Raw genomic sequence first — 25,855 nt, forward strand, 5'->3', positions numbered from 1 at the left:
CTGGAGTCTTTTCAGGTCTTTACTTGTAATCCTATTATATCAAAATGTACCAGTGACCTATTATAGTTCTCAGTTACTTCCAAGGGTAGTCTTGAGGCAAGATCCGTGTACTTTTTCCTCAACCTACAGAGTCTAGCATGCAGTCTGCACCCAGGAAATGCATACTGAATATTAACTCAATTAATTAATTGATAATTATAGAAAAATCAATACATTGAAATTCTAATCATATCTAAATCAATAAATTTTTAAGTGGTTTCGTTTGAATAGTAGTTTTGTGAAAAATAGGATAGTGAAATAAATTAAATAATGTATTTAGTGTCCGATATGAGCTTTTGTATGTTAGTTCATATTAGTACTTCTTAAAGACAGTTTAAATGTAAGCCTGTCTGAGTTAACTGAATCAGATTAGAGCAGAGTATGAAATTGCAAAGCAAAGCATTTTTATGTAGAAAAGAGAATAAATTAAAAATAAGTAGAATAAATGTATATCAGTGAAATAAAAAAAATAGAGTTTAAATGGAAGACAGATATTATAAAATGTACTCCATTCATTTCATAGTATTCATTTAAATCCTTAAATTTATTTTGATGACAAGCTTAAAATGTAAAGTAGAGTCTCTTACCTAATGCCTCAGTGTAAAACTGGTCCCAAACATGAATGTCATAATCCTGGACCCAGAAGTCAAAGAAAATTGAAAGCATTGTATTCTTTACTCTTTCCAGAAAGGTCATTCGGTCTGTTAGGCCCACCATTTGAACAGGTACATAGGAAAGTGGGGCTGGAAGTTTCCCACAGTGCTTCTCCTTCATGCCTGCTAAAGAGGCTCTTAAAGTGAACACAAAAGGGACTGCAAGCAATTCAGCCACTAGCTCTCCACAGGGCATCACGGGGTCTATAATCATTACATCATACTTGGTTTCCTGGAGCTTCTTCATGAGTGTTTGATTGTAGACTGTACTCTCACACATGGATTTTAAAATCTGAGTTATTTCAACAAAGAATTCCTTCATTTTAATCACTGATTGCCAGAGTGTTACATTTGGTAAGACATTAAGAACTAGGTTGATAAATTTATCATTTACATTCTCAATTAATTCTTTGTCGTATGGTGAATGAAATACCTCAAAGTTCAGTCGGGAAGGCTTCTTGTAGTCAATGAGCTGAGTATGTTCAGGAGTCAACACTGTCACCTCATGTCCTCTCTCTGTGAGTTCCTCCAGAATAATCTTTAGATTGAGCCAGTGGCTCATGTCACAGGGCCACACCAGAACCTTCCCACAGAATCCACAGTCAGTGCTGCAGAGCTGCAGCAGCAGAATCACCAAAGCCCACTTGTCAGACATCGTGTCAGCAGCTCCCTCACATGCTGCTCTGCAGGAGTTTCGTGTGTTTCTGCTGGGCACAGAGATGAACAGCAATTAAGACACATAGTAAGTTAAAAATTAACTTTTAAAGTTTAATGTTTATTGAAGGACTAAAACAGAAATGCAAATATATCTGGGAAAAATTCTTCCAGCTTTAGAACATAAAATGAAATAAATGACTTAGAAATACACTGATTCTCTAGATTGGCAATAGGGCAATGAATAGTACGAACTCCCTAAAGTTCATACACACACACACGAACTCCCATTCCACTCTGTGTTCAAAGGTGCCAGGAGATTAGGTGAACACATACTGCACAGTGTTTTCCCTGTGTGGTGTAGCGAAATAATTTGCTTAAGTAAACGTGGCTGCCTATGGGGAAAATTTTAACAGTCATCTGAATACAGGATGTTCAAAATACCAAAGGAAAAGCAGTTGATTTTCTGCGGAATTATTGGGACCAGTTTTATTAAGGCAAATAACATATGAGGTAAGATAAAAGCCTTGATAAGATCTAGGCGGAATGTGGCAAAAGGATAGATTTCACAATGAATAGAGGAATGAGAGATGTTCATGGGACATTTGGAAAACATCCCAGTGGGTATGGATCACAGAGAAAGATCTGGGCAATAGTTTATAGAAGAAAGTTCGATTGAACTAGGAGACATAGGTAGTCTTGATAGATATACTATGGGTTTTAAAATAGGCAAAATATATTTAATCAAATTCAGAAGACAGGCAGTCACAAGATCAAATATTTTCTTTAGCAAACAATTCTAGAGGCTAAATATAGATTGCATACAAAGACAATTTTGTTGTTGTTTTTGTTGTTTTTTAATTTTTATCGGGGAATATTGGGGAACAGTGTGTTTTTCCAGGACCCATCAGCTCCAAGTAGTTGTCTTTCAATCTAGCTGTGGAGGGCACATGTGGGAATCCAACTGGCATCCCTGTTGTTAAGAGCTCACACTCTAACCAACTGAGTCATCCGGCCACCCTAAAGGCAAGGATGTGAAAGAAGGGAAAATGATTAAAGATGTGTATTAGTAACTTAAATGTGGAATCATAATAGTCTGAAACAAGGTCTGAAAATAGTAAATGTGAGGAATACAGTTGAAACTTGTGATTAGTGATTAGATCTGAAGCTAGAAACAATGCCTAAGAGCAAAGTTGTGGTTTTGTAGAAAGATGTAAAGAATCAGGATTTCTGCCTTAAAGACCAAAAGGTTGATAGTATCATTAGGTAAAATATGATATACAAAATTGGTAGCAATTTAGGAATCAATATGATCTATGGGATTTTTTTTTCCTGAAGTGACTGCTTTAATAAGACAACTCTATGGAAATGTTTATATGCCCCTGGGATATTCAGATTTAGGCAGGTGATAAAGTTTCAAGATATGAAGTGGTGGGTAATCATTCATCCTCTACTCATCTGTCTATCCCTCTACATTAATAATTAATATACATTAATGTAATTACTTTTGCATAAACTCTCAATAAGCAGTTGGTACCTCCTACTATACCCAGGTGTTATTCAGGAGAGCTGTAACTCATGATGGGTATTCACCTTGCACAAGCTTTTATATTAACAGATGTTTTTTGGGGAAGAGAACAACTTTTTCCATCTTGCATCACTTACATGAGATGACTTTGTGAAGGACTGGACTGCGGTTCATTGTGTGGTATGTGTGCACGTATGTGTGAAAGGTGAGAGTAGAAGAGTCAATATTATATTATAGAATGGGAGATTATCTAGAGAATCAAGAAATATCTCAATCTGTATGTTTAACAAATACTGATTCATTATCTCCAATAATATGATCTCTTAATAGAGGTTGGATTGCAGTTATAACTTGACTAGGAAAAAAAAAAGGATAGTCAGATTCTTGAATGAAATTTCAAATCTCAATGCACATTTATGATAAAAACAGAAATCAAGAGCTCTCCTGGGAACACTATATACCTTGCAAGCTTCCTAAAGAATTTTGCTCACATGCCTACAACCCAAGTAAAAGATGGTCCCTCTTCTCAGTCCTCATTGATTGCTAAGCACATTATTGTTAGCATATTTATATTGCTGGCTTTTCCTTCACTATACTGTTTCCTTCTAAAATCCCTAACACTCTGCATTTCTTCAAAGTCTTGGAATGTGTTATATAGTTTTCTTTATTACTTAAAAAAGTCAATCAACACGCTGGTAAAGAAGTAACCCAATATTTGGGTCTCTCATTTCCATACACTCCTTTATGCTGTTTATCCTTAATCTACTTTTTTGCCTTTGCTAAAATTGAGACCTTGTGTTAATCCAAATGACTTTTTTTTTTTAAATAACTGTTTAAAAATTTTTTAAATTACAGTTGACATACAGTTGATATATTCGTTTTTGGTGTACAATATAGTGGTTAGACATTTCTATAACTTACAAATGATCACCCTGATAATTCTAGTACCCATATGACCCCATACGTAGTTATTATAATATTATTGACTATTTTCCAAATGACTTCTAAAAATCTCCACCTAAATATTGCTTTGGCTCCTTGAAGTAAATAAATCCAAAAGAGAATACAACATATTCATCTTAAAAAGTTGTCTCTCCAATTGTTTTCTATTTCAGTAAGCCATCAATATGCAAATAAACACACCAGATAGAAATCCAGGAGTCCACCTGAAGTCCTTCTCTTCCCTGAACACTTAACCCCATTCACTTACCAAACCTTTGAATTGACTTTAAAGTGTGCTGTGAAAGTATCTTTATCTCTCTACCATAATGGTAAATACCCTTTTTTCCTGATCTCAATTGTGCTTGTCAGGATTACTACAGCAGTCTCTCTAGTGATCTATGTGGTTTATACTTTCTATGCTTACAATCCACTATCTACACTTTAATTCCACTGGCATTTTAAGATGCCAGTTCATTCATAAAATTCTCAATGATATGTCCATATGAGCTAATATTGCTTAAAAGATCTTCTGTTATGTGGAAAATTATCTTGGAGTTGCAAACCAAAATGTCCAGTAGCATGTCACTCTTATTGAGGCTATATTCTTTAAGGGAATATCAGGTGTCATATCATAGGGGATTTAAAAATGTCACTGAAATAGGCGTACCTTAAGTAAAATTTTGGTGGATTAGTAGTGCAATTTTCCAACAAACTAAAAAGTAGCTAAGTATGGATAAGGAATTCAATATCCCAATATATTCAGATTAGTCAAATATCCACTTTCTCCATCACTCACATAATGTAGTGGTTTTTCCTAAAGAAAACAAAGAATGGTTGAGTGGAACCAATTCACATATAACTTAAATGGGAAAATTACACCACTTACTGATGCAGCATTTGAGGGAAAAATAATCATAAATTTAGGTCCTCTAGAATAATTATGGCTTATAGATATAAATAGAATAAATAAATAGGTGGAACTAATTCATAGGAAGAAAGGAAAGTAGGTAGGAAGGGAAAAAGGAATGAAGGAAGGAAAGTGAAGGAGAGAGAAAGAGAAAGGAAGAAGAAGAGAAAGGAAGATGGAGCAAGGTGTAAAGGAGAATAGGTAGTGAAAGAATAGATATGTGTTAGTGTACTTTCACTATAAAAAAGTCAATCCACAATTAAAGCACCAGACTACTAATGAATTTAAAGCTCATTTCCGCCCCCCAATTAAGTTGAATATAATATTTTTTTTTCAGTAGTTTCATGTGCACAAGACAAAGTAATACTTAGACGTTTATCATTTATATCCCTCACACTGTGGACCCCCCTCCCCCCATCCACTATCTCTCTGACATCGCACAGAGCCATCCCATTTCCACTGTCGCCACTCCCAATGCTGTACTCCGCCTCTTGTAAGTTGAATATAATAAATTAGTCCCAACACATTTGCAAGGAATCCCTATCAGTGATTTTCCACACTAGTCAGGGATATGTCCCAGTTCTTATCTTGTTATAGTCTCTGGTTGACTCCTATGCTTGAAGGATTTTGAATATTATTCCATCTCATCCTCCCAAGACTCATCAGGTCTCTTGGAAGGCCACTATTTTCATAGCAAGAATTCTAGTATTTCACGCCGAGGACTACCATCCCTTCGGAATGTGAGGGACGTGTGTATATGCAGCAACTGCCGCATGCTTATTGTACTGCTGCCTTTAATTGATGTTGTTTGAAGACAAACACATATTAGGAATTTTAGGATAAAGCCTTTACAATCGCTTCTCGGCCTTTTGGCTAAGATCAAGTGGATAAAGCCTTTACAAATAAATATCAACTGTTTAATATGCACAAAAAAGGTTCTTTTCAACTGAACTAAAGAGAAAAATTCAGATGAGAATCCTTTTTCTCTTTAGGTTTCTAATCAAAATTGGTGATGAAATACATCCCAAGATTGAAAGTCTCCTTTGAGAGTCATCACATTTTAGCATTCAAAGTTATGTCTGAAGTCATACAGTTCAACGCTTTTAATTTGATAACAAAGAAATTTTTCCTGAGGACACTCAGCATGAAATTTTAGTGATTAGTGAGAACCCCACTTACAGAGGACATAAAATGTGTTTATATCCTTCATATGCCTTGTTTTATGTGCCTCACATTCTGCCTTCACTACCAAACCCATTGGTGATTTTGATTTTCAAGACCTTTAGGTCACATTTTAAGAATGACTGAGCATATAATGTTTATGAAAATTGTGTATTTAGGAATTATCCACATTAATAAATATAGAACATATCTAATAAAAGAGAATGAAAGCTCATAAAAGTAATTATTACATGAAGTTTATTTAAAATGTTACATGTGAGGTATTGTGGATCAAAAGAGTGAATTATAAGTGACTAATAACCATTTCCTTTACTTATATTATTCGCATACAATTGAGTTATAAAGACAATGTATTAATCTATAAAACTAATAAGTGGTAGTTTATTTTTGAGAAGTACAAAGTGCATATTTTTTATGTAATGATTATATATTTAAGCTCACATAGTAATTCAAATGAGATGGTTTTAATTTCAAAGAATTCTTGGAATTAGCCTTAGCACATATCAAATGCCTTCCTGTAGATAATTGCTTCAATTGTTAGCAATTATCAATATTTCAGATCCGAGTTATATTAGGTAGATGGATATCTAGAGACAACTTTTACTAGGCTGTTTAGGTATGGCCATGTTACTGAGTTCTTGTGTACAATATATTGATCACATGATCATAAAAATAAAATATGTCAGTTTACTTTGCAAATGTAACTAAATAGAATTCCCAAGTAAAAGATATAAACATGTTAGGTTGTAAGTATTCAATTGTGTACTGGTTAAAAGAGGCACGACTAAATATTAGTACAGCGTGTAACTTCCAGTAAGTAGATGAAAAAATTGGAAATGCACAGCAAAACAAAGAAAAAAACTCCATCAGTTCTAGGGAACAACAGAAAAATGGGGAAATATAATTTAAAAAACCCCAGAAAATCCATCAAAAGATACTGAAAATGAAATACAGTGGTTTCCAAACAAAGTACATGAAATTTTTGTGTTTAGAAATATCTATACAGTTAATTTATAAAACTCTAGTTATAGTCTGACTAAAAAGAAAACACATAAAACATTGAGACATAAGAACATTTAAATATATGAAAAATGTCATATATACACTTGACAAAAGAATGTAGATATTGTATTAGAAAATAATTGATTTTACCTCAAAAACAGTACCAAAAATGAAAGTCAATAAAAAATGATAACAAAATGTTTCATTCATTGGGACATTATATAATTTTATATAAATGAAGCCCTTACCATCTTAAAATCTATAAAACAAGCATTGAATCATAAAGAGAATGGCCTGCTTTACAGATCTACAGACTCATGAGCAGTGACTAATGGATTAATTAATTGGTATAAGACTTGGGAAGATTTAGAGGGAAGATTAAAGGCAAGAAGATCTGGAGTAGAATTATGTGGATAAACTTTTTTGGGATTTGCATAGATTATGAAGGTTTTCATAATTCACTGGAATTTCCTTCAGGAATCAAGTGTTGTAGGCAAATGTCTCAGTAATAAGGTGTTCTGGATGAGCAGTCTGGTGTATGCCACTGTCTTTTATCAGACTTTCCAGAATTTTATCATAAAACTCATGTACAGAGAAGCAATGGAGAATGGGATGGAAACTCTGCATGAACGCACAGCATTGAATTCACCTCACCAAGGCTCATAATTCTACTGCAGCTGGTTATATAGTCAGTCTGTTAAGAGACAATATTTCTCCACTTCGTTCTCCATATGACACCACTCCCTAGGGTTCTATCCATCCAGAAGGTAGAAGATTGCATTGGTCACCTTCCTTCCTAGAGGATGCATCCATTTTCTCCTTAGAAGTAGTTATAATTTCTAAATACAAAGTACCGTCCCAACCCCCGGTCTCTGTAGTATTTTTGCCAACATCACAAACCACGGGCATGGAGTCTTAGTAAAAACCATAGTTTGATATTATCATTGTGTATGTCTAGGAAACATATTTATAGTTAAGGAAATGCGACAAAATCTAATACGGATGCAATTTACTGATTTTACCAAGTTCCCTGTTCGCTAATGAAAGCTTTTCAGGATTTTAGTTGAGACAATACGCTATGTATTACTAATGTCTCTGTGACAGAAATTGGGTAAAGCCAAAGAGAGTAAGAACAGCTGGGACTAGAAAAAGAAAGAATGGGACATGCTCACTAGTTAATGGTCTTATGGAATTCTGGGCTTTCTGTTAAGGCTAAAATAGAGAAATGGTAAAATTTGAGACAAGAAGGAGGGGCTGTGTTCTTATTAAACGTTTTGTGGCTGAAATGAACAGGATTGTCCACTCAGGACTTTGCTAAACTTGGAAGGATCTATTTCCTCTTTTTCTTCTTTCCTGTTTTACCAAATTTTCTACAAGAACACACACAATATTTGGTGACTAAGAATATAGCAGATGCTGCACAGGCCAATAGAAATCCAATCACATCCAAAGAGTGGTACTGAAACCAGGTGAGGTCGTGGATGGCTGGCCGCAGGTGTTTGGCTCCTTTGTGGCGCATGACAAACTCGATCCAGAAGACTGCTCTATCCAGGGGCTTTACAGGTTGATCATGGTGAATCCTTGATAACCTCATAGCATTTCTTTTATAACTGGAAGGCAAATACAAAGGAAAAATTAATGAAGTTTTGTTTTTGTTACTTGTATGATACATGTTATAAAAGTTAAACAATCTAAGTGCTCTAGAAATTGTTGTTATATTAACTCTGATCATTGTATAGGATTTTCATAGGTATAGTAGGGAGATTGAAAAAGAAATATATTCTTAACAGAATGTGGTTAAATGCAGACATAGGAAAACTCAGAATAAACCAGTTGTTAATTCAAGACTAATTTTACCAAGAAGGATGTGTGACATTGTATGAACTATACTTCCCAGGAGATTTCCAGGACCAAGATGCTGAATGGCTCAAGATCGGGAAAATATCCAGTATTAGGTTCGTAAGGTTGGTTCTAATATTTGCTTGTGTGGTACCCAACACAACCAGTGGTAATCCTTTAGAAACTAATTGTACTTACGAAGGATCATTAATGACTGTTCTCAAGGCGTTGAGCAAATCTGCACTGGTCATTGTGTTTATGTTCAACTCTACAGCCACTCCTTTGGCCTTCATGCGAATGATGTTATCGTGCTGATCGCCAAATATGGGGACGCCCACCATAGGGACTCCATGATAAATAGCTTCATAGATCCCATTTATTCCACCATGAGTAAGAAAAGCTTTGGTTTTTGGATGACCTAGTTTGGGAATAGAATGTGAAGCAGGTGAAAATGTCATTATAGCACATTAACACAATGTGTTACTGAAGAAGGCAGTATTTTCTACTGAAGCTGAGCATATGGGGCACTGCCACCACAGAAAATTGCTATCCTAGGAAAAGGAGGCACTAATTTTACTATGTTGCCTGAAATTCTTATCTGAATCATAGCAAGTATGAATCTATAAATATAATGGTCAAATCTGTAATTATATCTTTTAAAACTTAAGGTAAAATGAGAAACATTTACAATTGTTAAATATTTGTTGATATTAATTATGGTACATTAACTGTTAATTAATCAACTGTTAATTAAGAATTAATCAACTTCTTCATGAACTTCTGCACAGTGTTTTTTCCCCATAGTCTTACCAAGAAGATCATTCTGGGGTATCCAGTCATAGAGCCGAGTATTGGCTCCTAATGTGGCCGGTTTCTTTCCTGTGTATCTCCATAAAACCTGCGGAACACAATGCATATATTTCACAAGTAAAACCACAGGATAATAACATAGCTTTCAGGTTGTAGAATTACTTGTAAATCATGCATCTACCCTACTCTAGGTCATGGTAGAAAAGGTAGTATATAGATATACCTTGTAGACACTGAAATAAATAGTGGGAATGTTTACAACCACCATTTTTAAAGCACTTGTGGTAGTTGCCTATTAACTATACTATTATTTTGTCTATTATTAATTAAAAGGTTGTGGGAATGAGATCATAAGTGAAGAAGTAGAAAATTAAGCAGTACTGCCCTATTCATTTAGAATGTGGAAGTTAAAATTTTTATGACCACATTACTTCTACATAAATTTATGTCCAAGGCCATCATAGCGGTATCTTCAACTTCGTGTTTTAACAAATACTCTTCCTTTAGATTTTTTCTACTTGTTTATTTGGGTCATTGGTTTTCCTTCAATCCTATTCTTTCTACTTTCTTTTTTTCCCCCACACAACTTCTTTATTTTTCTTTTTTTTAAAGTAAGGATGAGGCAGTACATTTGCTTATATTCCATTTTCCAATGAAGTACCCTGTTTCTTTTGTTTCTGTAATTAACATATTTCCCTTATATGGAATTTTATATGGTTTCATGGAATTTAACCAAATATAAAAATAAAGGGACTCTTAAATATTTAACAAATAGAAATATATAAAGAGTAGAAATCCAGATTCGTGGCGATAACATAAAAAAATAATTGAATGTCATAAGTATAACATACAAATTGATAGACTAGAAGATTAAAATTTCTATGGCCTTTTAATTCTAGAAAACTCTAATTAAAAAGACTAAGACTAAAATAATCTAGGCTTCTACTTTGATGCTCAGCTATAATGGATCAAGTCCTAATACAACCAAAGATCTGGAGGATATTCTTGAGCATGTTTCATCTTTATCTCTGTAATTTCAGTTCTCCCTTTTCCTGGTCCTTAGAGTGATTACGCTTCAAAACTATTTTGGCTGTAGTCGGAAGAGACTTTAAGATTTCAAATATGAGAAAATGAGCAATTTACTTAATTTTTCAATTTATTTTATTAAAAACAAATGATTCCAAAGAGATGTGTTTCCATAATAACAACAAAACTCAGAAGTCAAGGCTCAAATGTGCTAAAACTCACTATTATGTAGGTCAAGAAATTTTTACTTTATATTGTTACCTGATATAATAACTGTAAAATGAGTTTCTGCTTTCACCTGGAAAGACACCATTAGCCCCATTCTCTCTCCATTTGGTAAATAGCTGCCAAGAAGGACCAAAGATTGTACTAACCTTCTGTGGAATCTGGGCTAGGGCTGCAGCAATAAGATTGGCCTTCTCTTCTGGGAGATTTTGGATACTTGCACCCAGAGAAAATACCACAATACCATCTTCACCTGAGTTCTGGACAAATTCTTCTATTTCCTGGAGAGAAAACATTCCTGGTTTACAAAGGTACAGCATCACAGGGAATAAAATAAAGTTCACTTACACTTCTAACATGAAGATGCCAGGGGATTGCCAGAGACATTGTTAGACTATTTTTATCTTTGGTTATCATTGATTAATTTGCATAAGTTGAATAATTCTTGCTCCCTGAAAGGAACCCCACTTCATTGTGATGTATAATCTTTTCAATGCATTGTTGTATGTGATTTGCTAGTATTTAGTTTATTTTGCTTCTGTATTCCTCAGAGATATTGGTCTATAGTTTTTCTGTATGTGTTATCTTTACCTGTTATCAGAGTAATTTTGGCTTCATAAAATATTAAGAAGTATAGCTTCTTCTTCCGTTTCTCAGAAGACTTTTAGGAGTACAGGTATTAAATCATCTTTGTATTTTTGATGAAATTCTCTAGTGAATCCATCTAATAATGGAGTTTTGCTTTTGGAGGGGTTTTGTGTGATTGTATCAATTTCCCACTGTTGATCAGTCCATTTAGATTTTCCAGTTCTTCATGATTCAGTCTAGGAAGGTTATGTATTTCTAAGAATGTGTCCATTTCTTCTAGGTTATTAAATTCAGTGGTGTACTTTCATAGTATTCTTGTATGATCCTTTGTGTCTCTATGGTATCTGTCATAACTTCTCCTCTTTCATTTCGGATATCGTTTGTCTTTTCTCTTTTTTCCTTTGTGAGTTTAGCCAGGGGTTGTCAATTTCATTAATCTTTTCAAAGAACCAGCTCTTTGTTGCATCAATTTTTTCTATTGTCTTTTTGGTCTCTATTTCATTTAGTTCTGCTTTAAGTTTTATTATTTCCTTCCTTCTGCTGACTTTGTGTTGTATTTCTTTTTCTTTTTCTAGTTCCTTAAGATGAAATGTTGATTATTTGGGATTGTTCTTGTTTCTTGAATTAGGCCTGTAATGATATAAAGTTCCCTCTTACAACTGCTTTTACTGCATCCCAATAATTTTGATATGTTGTATTTTCATTCTCATTTGTTTCTATTTATCTTTTGACCTCTTCTTTTATTTCTTCCTTGACCCAGTAGTCTTTCGGAACATATTGTTTAATCTCCATGTATTTGTGGTTTTTCTTGCTTTCTTTTTGCAGTTCATCTCCAATTTCAAAGCATTATGGTTGGAGAATATGCTTTGTATGATTTTAATCTTCTTACATTTATTGAGGCTAGTTTTGTGTCCCAACATATGGTCTATCCTTGAGAATGTTCTATGTGCACTAGAATGTATAGTTTGGTGTTCTGGGATGGAAGGCTTTGTAAATGTCAATTATGTCCATTTTGTCTAATGTATCATTTAAAGCTGATTTTTCCTTACTGATTTTCTGTTTGGATGATCTATCCATAGCAGTCAATGTAGTGTTTGGTTACCCAAATTAATGGTGTTTATGTTAATTTCTCCTTTTAGGTCTATTAGTAGTTGCTTTATATATTTTGATGCTGTCTGATTGGGAGCATATATATCGATAAGTGTTATGTCTTCTTGATGTTTTGTCCTCTTTATCACTATGAAATGTCCATCTTTGTCTCTTATCTTCTTTATTTTCAAGTCCATATCATCAGATATAAGTATAGCTACACATGCTCTTCTCTGGATGCCATTTGTTTGGAGTATCATTTTCCACCCTTTCACTTTGAGTCTGTTATTTATCCTTGCAGTTGAGATGTGTCTCTTGAAGGCAATATACGGTTGGGTTTTGTTTTTTGATCCAATCTGTGACTATGTGCCTTTGTATTGGTGAGTTCAGTCCATTTACACTATATAAGGAATTCCTATGGCCACTTCATCTTTTGTTTTCTAGTAGCTTGATGTCTCCATTGTTTCTTTGCCTTTGTGTCCCTGTCTATTATTTTAGTTTGGTATATTCTATGATTTTTTTCCTCTGTTTCCTTTCTTTTTTCAAGTGTGTCTCAGTTCTAGATTTTTTTGAGTGGTTACCTTTAAGTTTATGTAAAAGAAAGTTTCATATATACAGTACTTCATTTTCTTCAGTATGCATTTGATCTCCATTCCTCCTTTAAAATCAAACCTTTACCCCCTCCTTTTTTATGTTTTTGTTGTCACAAAGTATATACTTATACTGTGAGCTCATTTCTGAGTTCCATTAGGAAATTGTCTTCTTTTCTTTTTCTTTTTCATTGTTTTATCTGCTGAATCTTTGTGTTATATTTAAGTGTATAGTGCCCAATTCTGAATAAGGGCTGCCAGTCCCTGCTTCTGTCGGTCTGTTAGGCGTCTTACTCATAATTTTGTATGCTTTTATCTTTGTTTCATGTAGAATAACCCCCCTCCAGTAATGCAGGCCTCATGGAGGAAAATTCACTGAGCTTCTGTACATGTGGAAAGATCTTTATTATTCCTTCATATCTAAAGGATAACTTTGTTGGATATATTATTATACTCTTGGATGGTAATTTCTGTCTTTCAATAGTTGGGATATTTGATTCTACTTCCTCCTAGCTTGCAGAATTTCTGCTGAGAAATCTGATGATTAATGTGCTTTCCTTTGTAGGTTACTCTCTACTTTTCCCTGGCTGCCTTGACAATTCTTTGTCATTAATTTTTGACAGTTTCAACATAATGTGGTTTGGACAAGGCCTTTTAGGATGGAGATAATTAGATGTTCTGTTTGCCTTTTGGATTTGAGGATCTAGTTCTTTCCATATGTTTGGGATGTTCTCATTGACTATTTGTTTGAATTGGCTCTCTGTGCCCTTCTCTTTCTCTTCTCCTTCAGGTATACCCATATTTCCTATATTTCTCTTTCTGATGGAGTCAGTTCTTGTAAATTTCTTTCATTCTTTTTTTAATGCTCAAGTCTTTCTTTTCTTTCATCTGCATCATTTCCAGATTTCTATCTTCAATATCACTAATTCCTTCCTCCATCTGATCAGCTCTATTTCCTAAGCTTGATATTTCATTCTTCATCTCTTTTATTGAGTTCTTCAGCTCTAGAATTTCTATTTGGTTCTTTTTTAAAATGTCAAATTCTTTGGTACTTTGTTTTTTGATTTTATTTCTGACCCATTAAAATGCCTATCTGAGTTTTCTTGCATGTTGTTGAGTATTTTTTCAGAGCTGCAGTCGTGAATTCTCTGTCATTTAAGTCACACATTTCCATTTCTTTAACTTTATTTTCTGGAGATTTATCATTTTCTTTCTGAGCTGCCTTGTTACCTTGTTGTTCATGGTATCTTATGGTTTATTTCTCCTCCTCTGCATTTATGGGAATGAGATCTGGGAATGATATGAGAGTTTTCTTTTGTTTCCCACTATGTGGTGGTGGAACATTTTATTTTCTCTTACCCTGTTCTGGCTTCTTGTATGTAGATTTTCTGGGAGTTGTGAATCTCATCTCTGATCAGACCATGTCAATCTCCTGGCACCGCCACCTTGGGAGAATGTGGTGGGCAATGGTGTTTTGAAACCTGAAATCCCAGTGCAGGCCCTGCCACCAGATGCAGAGCTGTACAGCCTGAGCAGTCGTAGGTGCCCCCACTGGGATCAACAGTGAAAGGTGGAGTCGGGGTGTACTAGGAGTGCCTGCTGGTGTGTGTGGCTTTGTTCTCATTAGAGTAATGGTGATACCATGGCTGCCTCACTTTGATATTTCTACCCTTGTCACTGCAATTAGCTGTGTTGTGTGTCGGTCACTGAGAAACTCTCCAGTTCTCAGGGCTGTAGATGTTCTGTTCTTTAACCCTACACTAACTGCTACATGTACTTCTGGGGCCTGCTGCTAACTCTGGGAGGGTATAGGAAGGCAAACTCTGGTAGGGAGAGTGGAGGCAACCAGGCTCATGGCTGTTTTCTGATTGCCAATGAGGGCCACTACATCACAGCTGTCACACTTCTGTATTTGGCCTCTTTCCCAAAGTCTCTGCTCCCATAGTTGGGTTCAGCAGTATTATATGATGACCACTTGGCCATTGGGGACCAAAGACAGTGCATCTGCAGACTGCATCCTCCTTTCACCCAGGACCTCCAGTGAGCTGTGAGCTGTGTCCGTGGCAGTGAGTTCTGGGATACATCCACACACCTCTCTCTGTTCTTTTCCCTTCCGTCTTCCCATGTTCACCCTGATTTGACCACTTTCAGATGTCTCAATGTACAGATATCTCAGACGTGTTTCTGTTTTGGGCAGGGAATCCTTTGTTGAATTATGGCTGTTCAACTTGTTGTAACTTCAAGGGGAGAGATCAAGGTGGACCCCTCACACTGCCATGTGTCTACATCACTAATCACTTTCATAAAAACCTGGTGAGTCACACTGCCCATCAATCATGAAAAGTATTGTATTTTTATCATCTAATCCTTTGTATAATGGATTAGATTATACAATCTAATCAATTCACTAATCAATGATTACATATTAAAGACAGGTTTTAAACACATACTTCCTCCTAAAGAGGCTAAGTGGCTCTAGGTGTCAAAAGATAAAAACAGTCTAACCATGCCTCTGGCAATCCCCTTGAATCTTCATTTTAGAAGTGTAAGTGAAATTTATTTTACACCACATAAAATACAGGAAATATGCAAAAAAGCATTTGACAAGATGCAACATCTGGTTATGATTAGAACACTTAATAAAATGGTTGTAGAAGCAAACTGTCTCAACACAATAAAGGCCATATATGACAAGCCCTCAGATAATATCATACTAAATGGTGAAAAACTGAAAGCTTTTCCTTTATGATCAGGAGCAAGACATGGATGCCCCCATTCAACCCTGTTATTCAACATAGTATGGGAAGTCTTAGCCAGAGCAATCAGGCAAGAGAGAGAAGTAAATGACATCTAAATTGGGAATGAAGAAGTCAAATTGTTACTTTTTTGCAGATGATATGATTCTGTTTATAGAAAACCCTGAAAACTCCACGGAAAAACTATTAGAAACAATAAACAGATACAGTGAAGTTGCAGGATACAAAATTAACGAACAAAAATCCATTGTTTTCCTGTATACTAACAATGAAATTGCAGAAGAAGAAATGAAACAAAAAAACAATTCCTTTTGCATTGCAAAACAAAACGAAAAACAACAACAACAACAAATAATAAAAATACCTAGGAATAGACTTTAAAAAAAAAGATGTGACTGACCTATACACTGAAAATTACAAGACATTATCAAAAGAAGATGAAGAACACACAAAGAAATGGAAAGATATTCTGTGTTCATGGATTGGAAGAATCAACAATTTAAAAATGGCTGTATTACCCAAAACAATATACAGACTTAATGCAATCCCCGTCAAAATCCCAATGGCATTTTTTTTCAAGAAATAGAACAAAAAATCATCAGATTTGTATGGAATCACAAAAGACCCTGAATAGGCAAAACAACCCTAAGATAAAAGAGCAAGGCTGGAAGTCTCACACTCCCTGACTTCAATTTATACTATAAAGCAAAAATAAGCAAAACAGCATGATATTGTCAGAGAAACAGACATGCAGGTCAATGGAACAGAATTGAGAATCCAGAAATAAACTCACATATATATGGGCCAATCATTTTCAACAAAGAAGTCAAAAACATACAATGGAGTAATATTGCATTGTATAAGTATGCCACAGTTTCTTAATCCAGTCGTCTACTGATGGCCATTTGGGTTGTTTCCATGTTTTGGCTATTGTGAATAACGCTGCAATAAACATAGGGTGCATATATTTTTTTTGAATTAGCATTTTGTATTTCAGTGGATAGACACATAAGAGTGTAATTGCTGGGTCATAAGGTTGTTCCATTTCCTTGTTTTTTGTTCTTTCACTGTGCAAAAGTATCTATTGTTTTCTAGTTGTTCTGTATCTCCATTGTTTTGTTTTGTTTCTCTTGCGTTTCTCTCTGTTATTTGATTTGATTTTACTATTTTACCTTCTGTTTCCTATTTTTATTATGCTTTGTATCTCAGCTCTGGAGTTTTCTTTTGTGGACATTATTATGTTTGTTTAAAATGTCTCATATATTTAAATAATACATTTTCTTGCACTTATCTTCACTCACTTCTGCATGTTCAGTCCTTTTCCTCCATCCTTTTCATATTTTTGTTTGTCACAGATTATCAGCTTTAATATTGTGAGTTCATTACCACATTACAGTATAGTTATTTTTAATGCTTTTACCCCTTTGACCTTTATGTTATAATTGTTTAATATTTTATTCTCAAGTGAAGTTTCACTGTATTGGTTCTGTCTGTGTTGCTTCTCATCTTACTCAGTTTTGTCCGCTTTTGTCCTTTTGTTTCTGGTAAAATGGCTACTTTCTATATATCTTTCACTGGGGACTTAGGGTGGTAAATTCTCTTAACTTTTGTTTATCAGGGAAAGCCTTTATTTCTCCCTCATCTCTAAATGATAACTTTAATGGATATACTATTTTTGACTCATGGTTCCTCTCTTTCAGTATTTTGAATGTTTCCTTTCTTTGAATATACCCTCTCCAGGCTTGAAAGTTTTCTGTTAAAAAATCTGATGATAATCCATTTGGGTTTCTTTTGTAGATTAATCTTTTTCCGCCCTGGTTGCCTGAAGAATTCATGTCTTTGTCTTTACTTTTTGACAGTTTAAATATAATGTTTCTTGGTGAAGTCCTTTTTGGGTCGAGATAGTTAGGTGTTCAGTTAGTCTTGTGTGTACAAATGTCTAACTTTTCCCATATGTTTGGGAGGTTTTCATCAATTATTTCCTTGAGTAGACTCTCTGTTCCCTTCTCCCTCTCTTCCTCTGGAATATACATTATTCTCATGTTGCTCTTTCTAATGGAGTCAGATCATTCTCACAGAGTTCTTTCATTTTTTAAAGAACTCTTGATTCTCTCTCTACTTACTCCTGTGTCATTTCTGGGTTTCTATCTTCGACGTCTCTAATTCTCTTTTCCACGTGCTCTGCTGTTTTTCTAATACTCTATAATGCATTCCTCGTCCCATTTATTGAGTTCTTCAGCTCCACAATTTTGGTTGGGTCCTTTTTTATAGCTTCAGTTTCTTTGGTGAAGTACTCCTTTAGTTCATTAATTTGATTCCTGAGTTCACTGAACTGCATTTCTGAGATTTGTTATAGCTCATTTAATTTTTTCATAACAGCTATTTGAATTCTCTGTCATAGAAGTCATAGTCTTCCATATGTTTGAGTTTGGTCTTTGGAGATTTCAATTTCTTTTTGCGCTACCTTTTTACCTTGGCTATTCATGGTACTTGATGGATTGTGTCTCTGCCTGCACATTTGAAAAAGTGAACTCTTTTCTTTTTTAGAACTGTTTTGCTCTTAACAATTCAGCAGATGGACAAGAAGTCTTTCTTTTGTTTTCTAAGAGATGGTGCTATAGCCCGAGTTTTGTTTTTTCTTACTTACACTTAGGATCTCAGTGGGGTGGTCTCGCCTCTCTCATGGAATATGCCTGCATTTCCTGGGGTGGTGGTGTCCCTTTTGTGTCTGGGTCACCTCAATCATACAGCACCACTTCTGTGGTGGGATATTGCTGACATTGAGGCTTCATGCCTGTGAGATCCAGGTGTTGCCCCTTGTAACCAGTGGCTACCAGGGACCCTGTATTATCAAGACTTGTCTCTGCTGCCTCCACTGGTTTCCACCTCTACCCAGTTCTGCTATAATGGTGTGAGCATGGGGAGGCAGCTTCATAATTTTCCAATTTGCTTATTGTTAGTAATGGCCGTCATAAGACCAAGTTTTGCCTTTCTTCCCATAAAGGCGGTGGTTGGCTACGCTTGTCTGCCAGCAAAATTGCTGGAAGTTGGACACATCTCCCCCACCATCAACAGGTCTGCATGAATGGGAGCTGCCTTTTGAGGCAGGTATGTTGCTTTTGCCTCTACGGCCCTCTGGGTTGCAGTGTGAGAGCTATAACCCGATTGGTCCATAAGTACAGGTTGCGGCTTGCTCTGAACTGCATCTACAGACACCATCTCTGTTTTTGCTCCTATTCCACCTACCTGGCTTGTTCCGATGCTGCCACCTTCAGAGGTACTGATGCATGCCACTCTGAGATGTGTTTGTGTGTTTAGCAGAGGATTGTTTGCTAAATTATAATTGTCCAATTTGTTGTAAGTATAAGGGAAGCTATAAAGGGCCTTTTATACTCTGCCATGATGCTGATGGCAGTCTTGCTCATTGCTTTTTGATCTGTGTATCAGGTGACTGGAAGAATTTTTACATAATAACTATAGCCAAGATTAATATTGTTATCATGTGAACTTCTTATCAGTAGGAAAGTTGAATTTAGAAAGATAAATTTTGCCCCTTTTCATCATTTTATTTGAGATGATTTTGTGAAATTATTTGGCTCATTACTGTGTGTGTGTGTGAGTGTGTGTGAGTGTGTGTGTGTGTGTGTGTGTGTGTGTGTAAAAGTGGGAACGTCAGGATAAACCATAGTTTGGCATGGGAGTTAATCTAGAGAGCCACAGAAATGGTCACCTCTTTTTAAAATTTCTCTAGTTAGACATTGGTTCATTATACCAAGACTTACTAGAGCTTGGATTGTAGCTATTGCTCAATTGCTAAGAAAATGCATATTAATAATCCTGAAATGAAATGTCATTCAACAGTATGCAATGCATCTTACCATACAAGAAATCAGAATTTAGCCCTGAGCACCATTTACCCTGCAAACTTCTCAAAGGGATTTTGTTAATTTTCTCACAATATGAGCAAATGAGGGTTTTCTCCTCAGTCCCTATTGGTAGTGAGTTAAATATAGTATCCTTATAATGATTATGCATTACCTGCTTCTGTTTCTCAATACTGTTTCCTTCCAACATCTCTGGCACTTAACATTTTTCTTTGAAGGCTTAGGGATATAGTATATGCATCTTCTTAAATTCCAAAATAAATCATTAGTTTGGTGAAGAATCAATGTTTGAGTCTCTCATTTTCATGAACTCTTTGCTGATGACCACCAATTTTTCCTTTGCTGTGTGCTGAGATTGAAACCTTGTGTTACCCAAATGGCTTCTAGAAAATTCTACCTGAAAATCCTACTGGCTCCTTTAAGTGAATACTCACCAAATAGAATGCATTTTATTAATCTAAAACCAATTTTACCTCCACATGTTTCCTATTTCAGTAGAAGCCATCACTATCAAATAAGCCTGCAAAGGGGAATACAGGAGTCTTTCCTATTTTCATCTCCTGCCTTAACTTTTACCTCTCTCACCCACTAAATAGTGTGGAGCTTACCCCAAAGTGTCTCATGTTTATCTCTCTACCGTCATGATAGATGCTCCTGTTAATAACTCCATCATGTGTGTGAGGAAGATTATAGCAGTCTTAGAGATCTTCATGGCTCTAGTTTTCTGTCACTCCTATCAATGGTATTTTAAGATGCACTTTAATCGTGCCATTTTCAGCCTAATTTCTCAACAGGATTCCTGAAAGACATAGGTCTATAACTCACAAGAGCCCCTCTGATATGGAAAATGGAAATGGAGTGGCCTATCAGAGATGTTCAGTATCACGTGTCTGTATTAAGACGACAATCTTTAAAGAAAATTCAAGTACCATATCATAAGGTACATAAAGTCCTTCAATGTAATAGTCTTACCGTAGGTAAAGGTTTTGCAGGTTTGCAGTGCAGTCCTCCAACAAATTCAAAATTAGGTAGGTATGGACGAGGAAATTCGAAATCCCAATATGTTCGAATTAACCAAATTTCAGCTTTCCCCAGAGTCTCACATAATGTAGTACGTCTTCCTGGAGAAAAGCAAAAAACACTTGGGTGGAAAAAAAAGAAAAAAGCCTGTAAGTTCAATGGGAAGATCTTACCACTAATTTAATGATAAGCTATCAAGGGAAAAAGAAGTTTAGCTGTTCTAAATAGTATGGCAACTAGATATGAAATGAAAAGGGGCATTAATACAACTAAAAAGAAAAAGAGTAAAAGTAGAAAAGATGAAAGAGAGAGAGAGAAAGAGAGAGAGAGAAAGAAAGAGACAGAGAGAGAGAGAGAAAGCAAGGAAAACATAATTATATGCATTTATTTTTACAACATAAAATAAAACAACCATTTAAGCACATCTTCAAAGTACAAATGAATTTATTACTAATTTTTCTCTCCAATGGAATGACAAATGATAGATTGGCCCTGCAATATCTGCACCATAACACCTCTCAATGGTTTCTAGTCTCCCACTCAGGAATATGTCCGTGACCCCCAGCATGTTGTAATCTCAGGATTATTCATATTGTTATAGGATCTAACAATATCAGTCCACCTTATCCTTCTGAGTAATCTCTCATCACTTCAATTCATGGGCCACTAGTTTATTAGTAAGAACTCCCTGAGTAATTCATACTCATGATGACCCTCTTTTTAGGAATGAGTACACGAGTACATACTACAATTATCACACACTTATTTTACTAGTGTCTTAAATGGTGTGCTTTAAAAAGGACACATTTAAGGTTAATCTCAGAAATTTTATGCAGAAGAATGACTAATTACAAATAACCAAGTCGGTCTTTTCTATTTACAAAAATATATGTTTTGTAACAGAGAAAGGGAAAAAACTGAGATGAGAATCCTTTTCACGTTAGGATTCTAATCAAAGTTGTCGGTGATATACATCCAGGGGAGGAAAGCCTCATTTTAGAGTCATTACTTTTTACTGTTTGAAATTACCTCCAAAGTCATACAGTCCAAATGCTATAGTTTGATAATAAAAAAACTTTGGTCCAGGACACTCTGAAATTGCTAGAGATAAGATTAGTCCTCCACGTCTTAGCTTCGAATTAATGTGTTTTTGCGTTCTAGATGCCTGTTTTCTTGGGACTCAAATCCTGCCTTGATTACAAACCTCTAGATGATATTTTTATTATTCATTCCCATATTTCTCTGAATCATTTTTCTCTTTAGGTAATTTACTTTATATGACGTTAGGTTTCATTTTAGAAAGACAGTGCTTAAAGCAATTAGGTAAATCCTGTATTTAAAGCCATGGTTAACAATAATGAGTATTAGGAGATATAAACATAGAGAATGTAGGTGAATTTAAGTATATATAATTGTGTAAATAATTTCATAATTTGAAATGTTCCACATGAGGAAGTATGGACATAAAACAGTGAGAGACAATTGACAAATACCCCTTTTCCTTTAGTAGTATTATTTATATAAAATTAAGTCACAATGAGAATGGATAATACTAAAAATATAATAATTAATTGCTTATTAAATTTTTAACTACCAAATAGGTGTTATTATCAAATGGCTCTATTATATTAAGGTATCTGGTGAGTCAAGTTGGATTGTTTTTAATTTTGAAGACTTCTTAAGGGTTGCATGAATGCATGGCAAGTACATGTTTTGCTTAATAGAAGATGCTCTGTTTTTCCCTTTCTCCTTTGATAATGCTTCTGTCTTCTTGTTCTCAACTGGAGTCTTTTCAGGTCTTTACTTATAATCCTATTGTACCAAAATGTGGCAGTGACCAATTATAGTTCTCAGTTACCTCCAAGAGTAGACTGAAGCCAAGATCTTTATATCTTTTACCTAAATCTATAAAGCCTAGCATGTAGCCTGCAGCCAGGCATTGCATAAGGAATATTAACTCAATTAACTAATTAATTAGTTAATAATTGTAGAAAATCAATGCATTTAAGTTCAATCATGTCTAAATCAAACGAATTTTGAAGTAGGTTTCTTTGAACATTAGTTCTGTGAAAAATTAGATATTCAGTGAAGTAAATTATGTAATATATTTAGTGTTAGATATGATCTTTTGTTTGTTAGTTCATATCTGTACTTCTCAAAGGTAGTTGAAATGGAAGCCTGTCTGAATTGACTGACTCAGATCACAGCGGAGAGTATGAAATTCCAAAACAAAGCATTTTTATGCAGAGAAGGCAAAGAATTAAAAAATAAGCAGAATAAGTGTATATCAGTGAAGTAAAAACAAAAAATCAACTCTGTTACTGCTGAAGACATGTCTTTTTCAGATTTTTAATTCCTTTTTCAGATTTTTGCGTAGTACTCCCCCAAGAAGTATAAAGCATCCTAGTAATATTTCTATGACCAGCTATGTTGTAACAGTCCAAATAGGGTTTTCTGAAGTTTATGAGAGGGATAAGAATGGGGGGCATCTCGTATATAAGATTGAGTATAATCATCACTAATTATCAAAAACTGTTGAAGCAAATTCAGAAGGATTAAATATTATCTTTACTAATAATGATCATAGTTCAGTGTGTTATTGATATCAGGCAAGTAGGTTATCTTACTCTTAGAAGAAAAATTATTCTCTCTTTACCAAACCTAGCTATGAATCCTCTAATATGGGAACTCATATATAGTACACATATAAGTGTACTAAACTTATATGTAATATCCAGATATGACATAGAATCCATCTTCCAGAGGATTAACATCTTCTTTGTGTTCTATATTGTTTTGGAATGAACCTAACAGTTATCAAGCTATCTTATGAGAAATAGTTTAATGACTGTAAAGAAAGAGTAACCATCTCAAGATATTTCTTTTCTCCATTTACACTTAGTTTTTGACAACCGGTACATTGCTATCACTTACGGAATTTAAATGGAAGACAGATATTATAAAATGTACTCCTTTTATTTACATAGATTTCCCTTAAATCTTCTCAAATTTCTTTTGATGACAAGCTACAAATGCAAAGTAGAGTCTCTTACCTAATGCCTCAGTATAAAGCTGGTCCCAAAAATGAAAGTCACAATACCTGTCCCAGAAGTAAAAGAAAATTGAAAGCATTGTATTCTTTACTCTTTCCAGAAAGGTCATTCGGTCTGTTAGGCCCACCATTTGAACAGGTACATAGGAAAGTGGTGCTGGAAGTTTCCCACAGTGTTTCTCCTTTATGCCTGCGAAAGAGGCTCTTAAAGTGAACACAAAAGGGACTGCAAGCAATTCAGCCACTAGCTCTCCACAGGGCATCACGGGGTCTATAATCATTACATCATACTTGGTTTCCTGGAGCTTCTTCATGAGTGTTTGATTGTAGACTGTACTCTCACACATGGATTTTAAAATCTGAGTTATTTCAAAAAAGAATTTGTTCATTTTTATCACGGATTGCCAGAATGGTAACACATTAAGAACTAGGCCCATAAATTTATCATTTACAATCTCAATTAGTTCTTTGTCGTATGGTGAATGAAATACCTCAAAGTTCAGTCGGGAAGGCTTCTTGTAGTCAATGAGCTGAGTATGTTCAGGAGTCAACACTGTCACCTCATGTCCTCTCTCTGTGAGTTCCTCCAGAATAATCTTTAGATTGAGCCAGTGGCTCATGTCACAGGGCCACACCAGAACCTTCCCACAGAATCCACAGTCAGTGCTGCAGAGCTGCAGCAGCAGAATCACGAAAGCCCACTTGTCAGACATCGTGTCAGCAGCTCCCTCACATGCTGCTCTGCAGGAGTTTCGAGTGTTTCTGCTGGGCACAGAGATGAACAGCGATTAAGACACATAGTAAGTTAAAAATTAACTTTTAAAGGGAAACGTTTATTCATTGTGTGTAAGTTTAATGTTTATTGAAGGACTAAAACAGAAATGCAAATATATCTGGGAAAAATTCTTCCAGCTTTAGAACTTAAAAATGAAATAAATGACTTAGAAATACACTGATTCTCTAGATTGGCAATAAGGGCAATGAATAGTACGAACTCCCTAAAGTTCATACACACACACACGAACTCCCATTCCACTCTGTGTTCAAAGGTGCCAGGAGATTAGGTGAACACATACTGCACAGTGTTTTCCCTGTGTGGTGTAGCGAAATAATTTGCTTAAGTAAACGTGGCTGCCTATGGGGAAAATTTTGTTAACAGTTATCTGAATATAGGATATTCAGAATTCCAAAGGAAAAGCAATTACTTTTCTATGGAATTATTGGGACCAATTTTGTTAAAGCAGATAACGTATAAGGCAAGATAAAGCCTTGATAAGATCCAAGCAGACTGTGGCAAAAGGACAGATTTCACAACGAATAGAGGAATGAGAGAAGTTTATGGACATTTGGAAAACATCCCAGTGGGTATGGATCACAAAAAAAGATCTGGGCAGTAGTTTATAGAAGAAAGTTAAATTGAACTAGGAGACATAGGTAGTTTTGATAGATATACTATGGGTTTTAAATTGTAGGCAAAATATATTTAATCAAATTTGATAGATATATATGGGGTTGGATTTTAAATTACAGGCAAAACTTAATCAACTTTTAAAGAAGGGCAGTGACAAGATCAAATATTTTCTTTAGCAAACAATTCTGGAGGCTAAATATAGATTGGCATACAAAGCAACAGTTTAAAAGAAGAGAAAATGATTACAAATGTGTATTAGTAACTTTTTAAAATTAGTTTCAGGTGTACAAAACAATGTAATAGTTAGACATTTATCATTTATATCCCTCACACAGTGATAAGCCCCCGTATCTACTACTCCTCTGACATCGCACACAAGCCATTACATTTCCAGTGTCTCTATTCCTAATGCTGTACTTCACGTCTTGTAAGTACACACACACACACACACACACACATATATGTGTGCATGTATACATGTATATATGTACATATATATATATATGTATATATATATATATATATGTAATTGTAGTTGACATTCATTATTGTTCAGTTTCAACTTCAGATGTACAGTGTAGTGATCAGCCATCTACATCATCCCTGAGGTGGTCTCCCTAATGAGACAAGTGTCCATCGGATACCCTACAAAATCTTT

General features: G+C 35.1%; 1 protein-coding gene across 1 annotated transcript in view; it reads right to left on the bottom strand.

Moving 5' to 3' along the window:
• LOC117022071 (uncharacterized) overlaps positions 1-24,499 on the bottom strand; it is a 49,557-nt gene extending 25,058 nt beyond the window's left edge. The window contains exons 1-7 of the mRNA XM_033105744.1: positions 23,788-24,499; positions 20,687-20,835; positions 10,957-11,088; positions 9,557-9,644; positions 8,945-9,164; positions 8,242-8,517; positions 627-1,396 (exon numbers count right to left, since the gene is read on the bottom strand). Coding sequence (XP_032961635.1) covers positions 627-1,396; positions 8,242-8,517; positions 8,945-9,164; positions 9,557-9,644; positions 10,957-11,088; positions 20,687-20,835; positions 23,788-24,499 — 2,347 coding nt within the window. The remainder of the gene's footprint in view (positions 1-626; positions 1,397-8,241; positions 8,518-8,944; positions 9,165-9,556; positions 9,645-10,956; positions 11,089-20,686; positions 20,836-23,787) is intronic.
• Between the last annotated feature and the right edge of the window lie 1,356 nt (positions 24,500-25,855).

This window comes from Rhinolophus ferrumequinum, chromosome 5, assembly GCF_004115265.2.
Source record: "Rhinolophus ferrumequinum isolate MPI-CBG mRhiFer1 chromosome 5, mRhiFer1_v1.p, whole genome shotgun sequence".
Classification (NCBI taxonomy): domain Eukaryota; kingdom Metazoa; phylum Chordata; class Mammalia; order Chiroptera; family Rhinolophidae; genus Rhinolophus; species Rhinolophus ferrumequinum.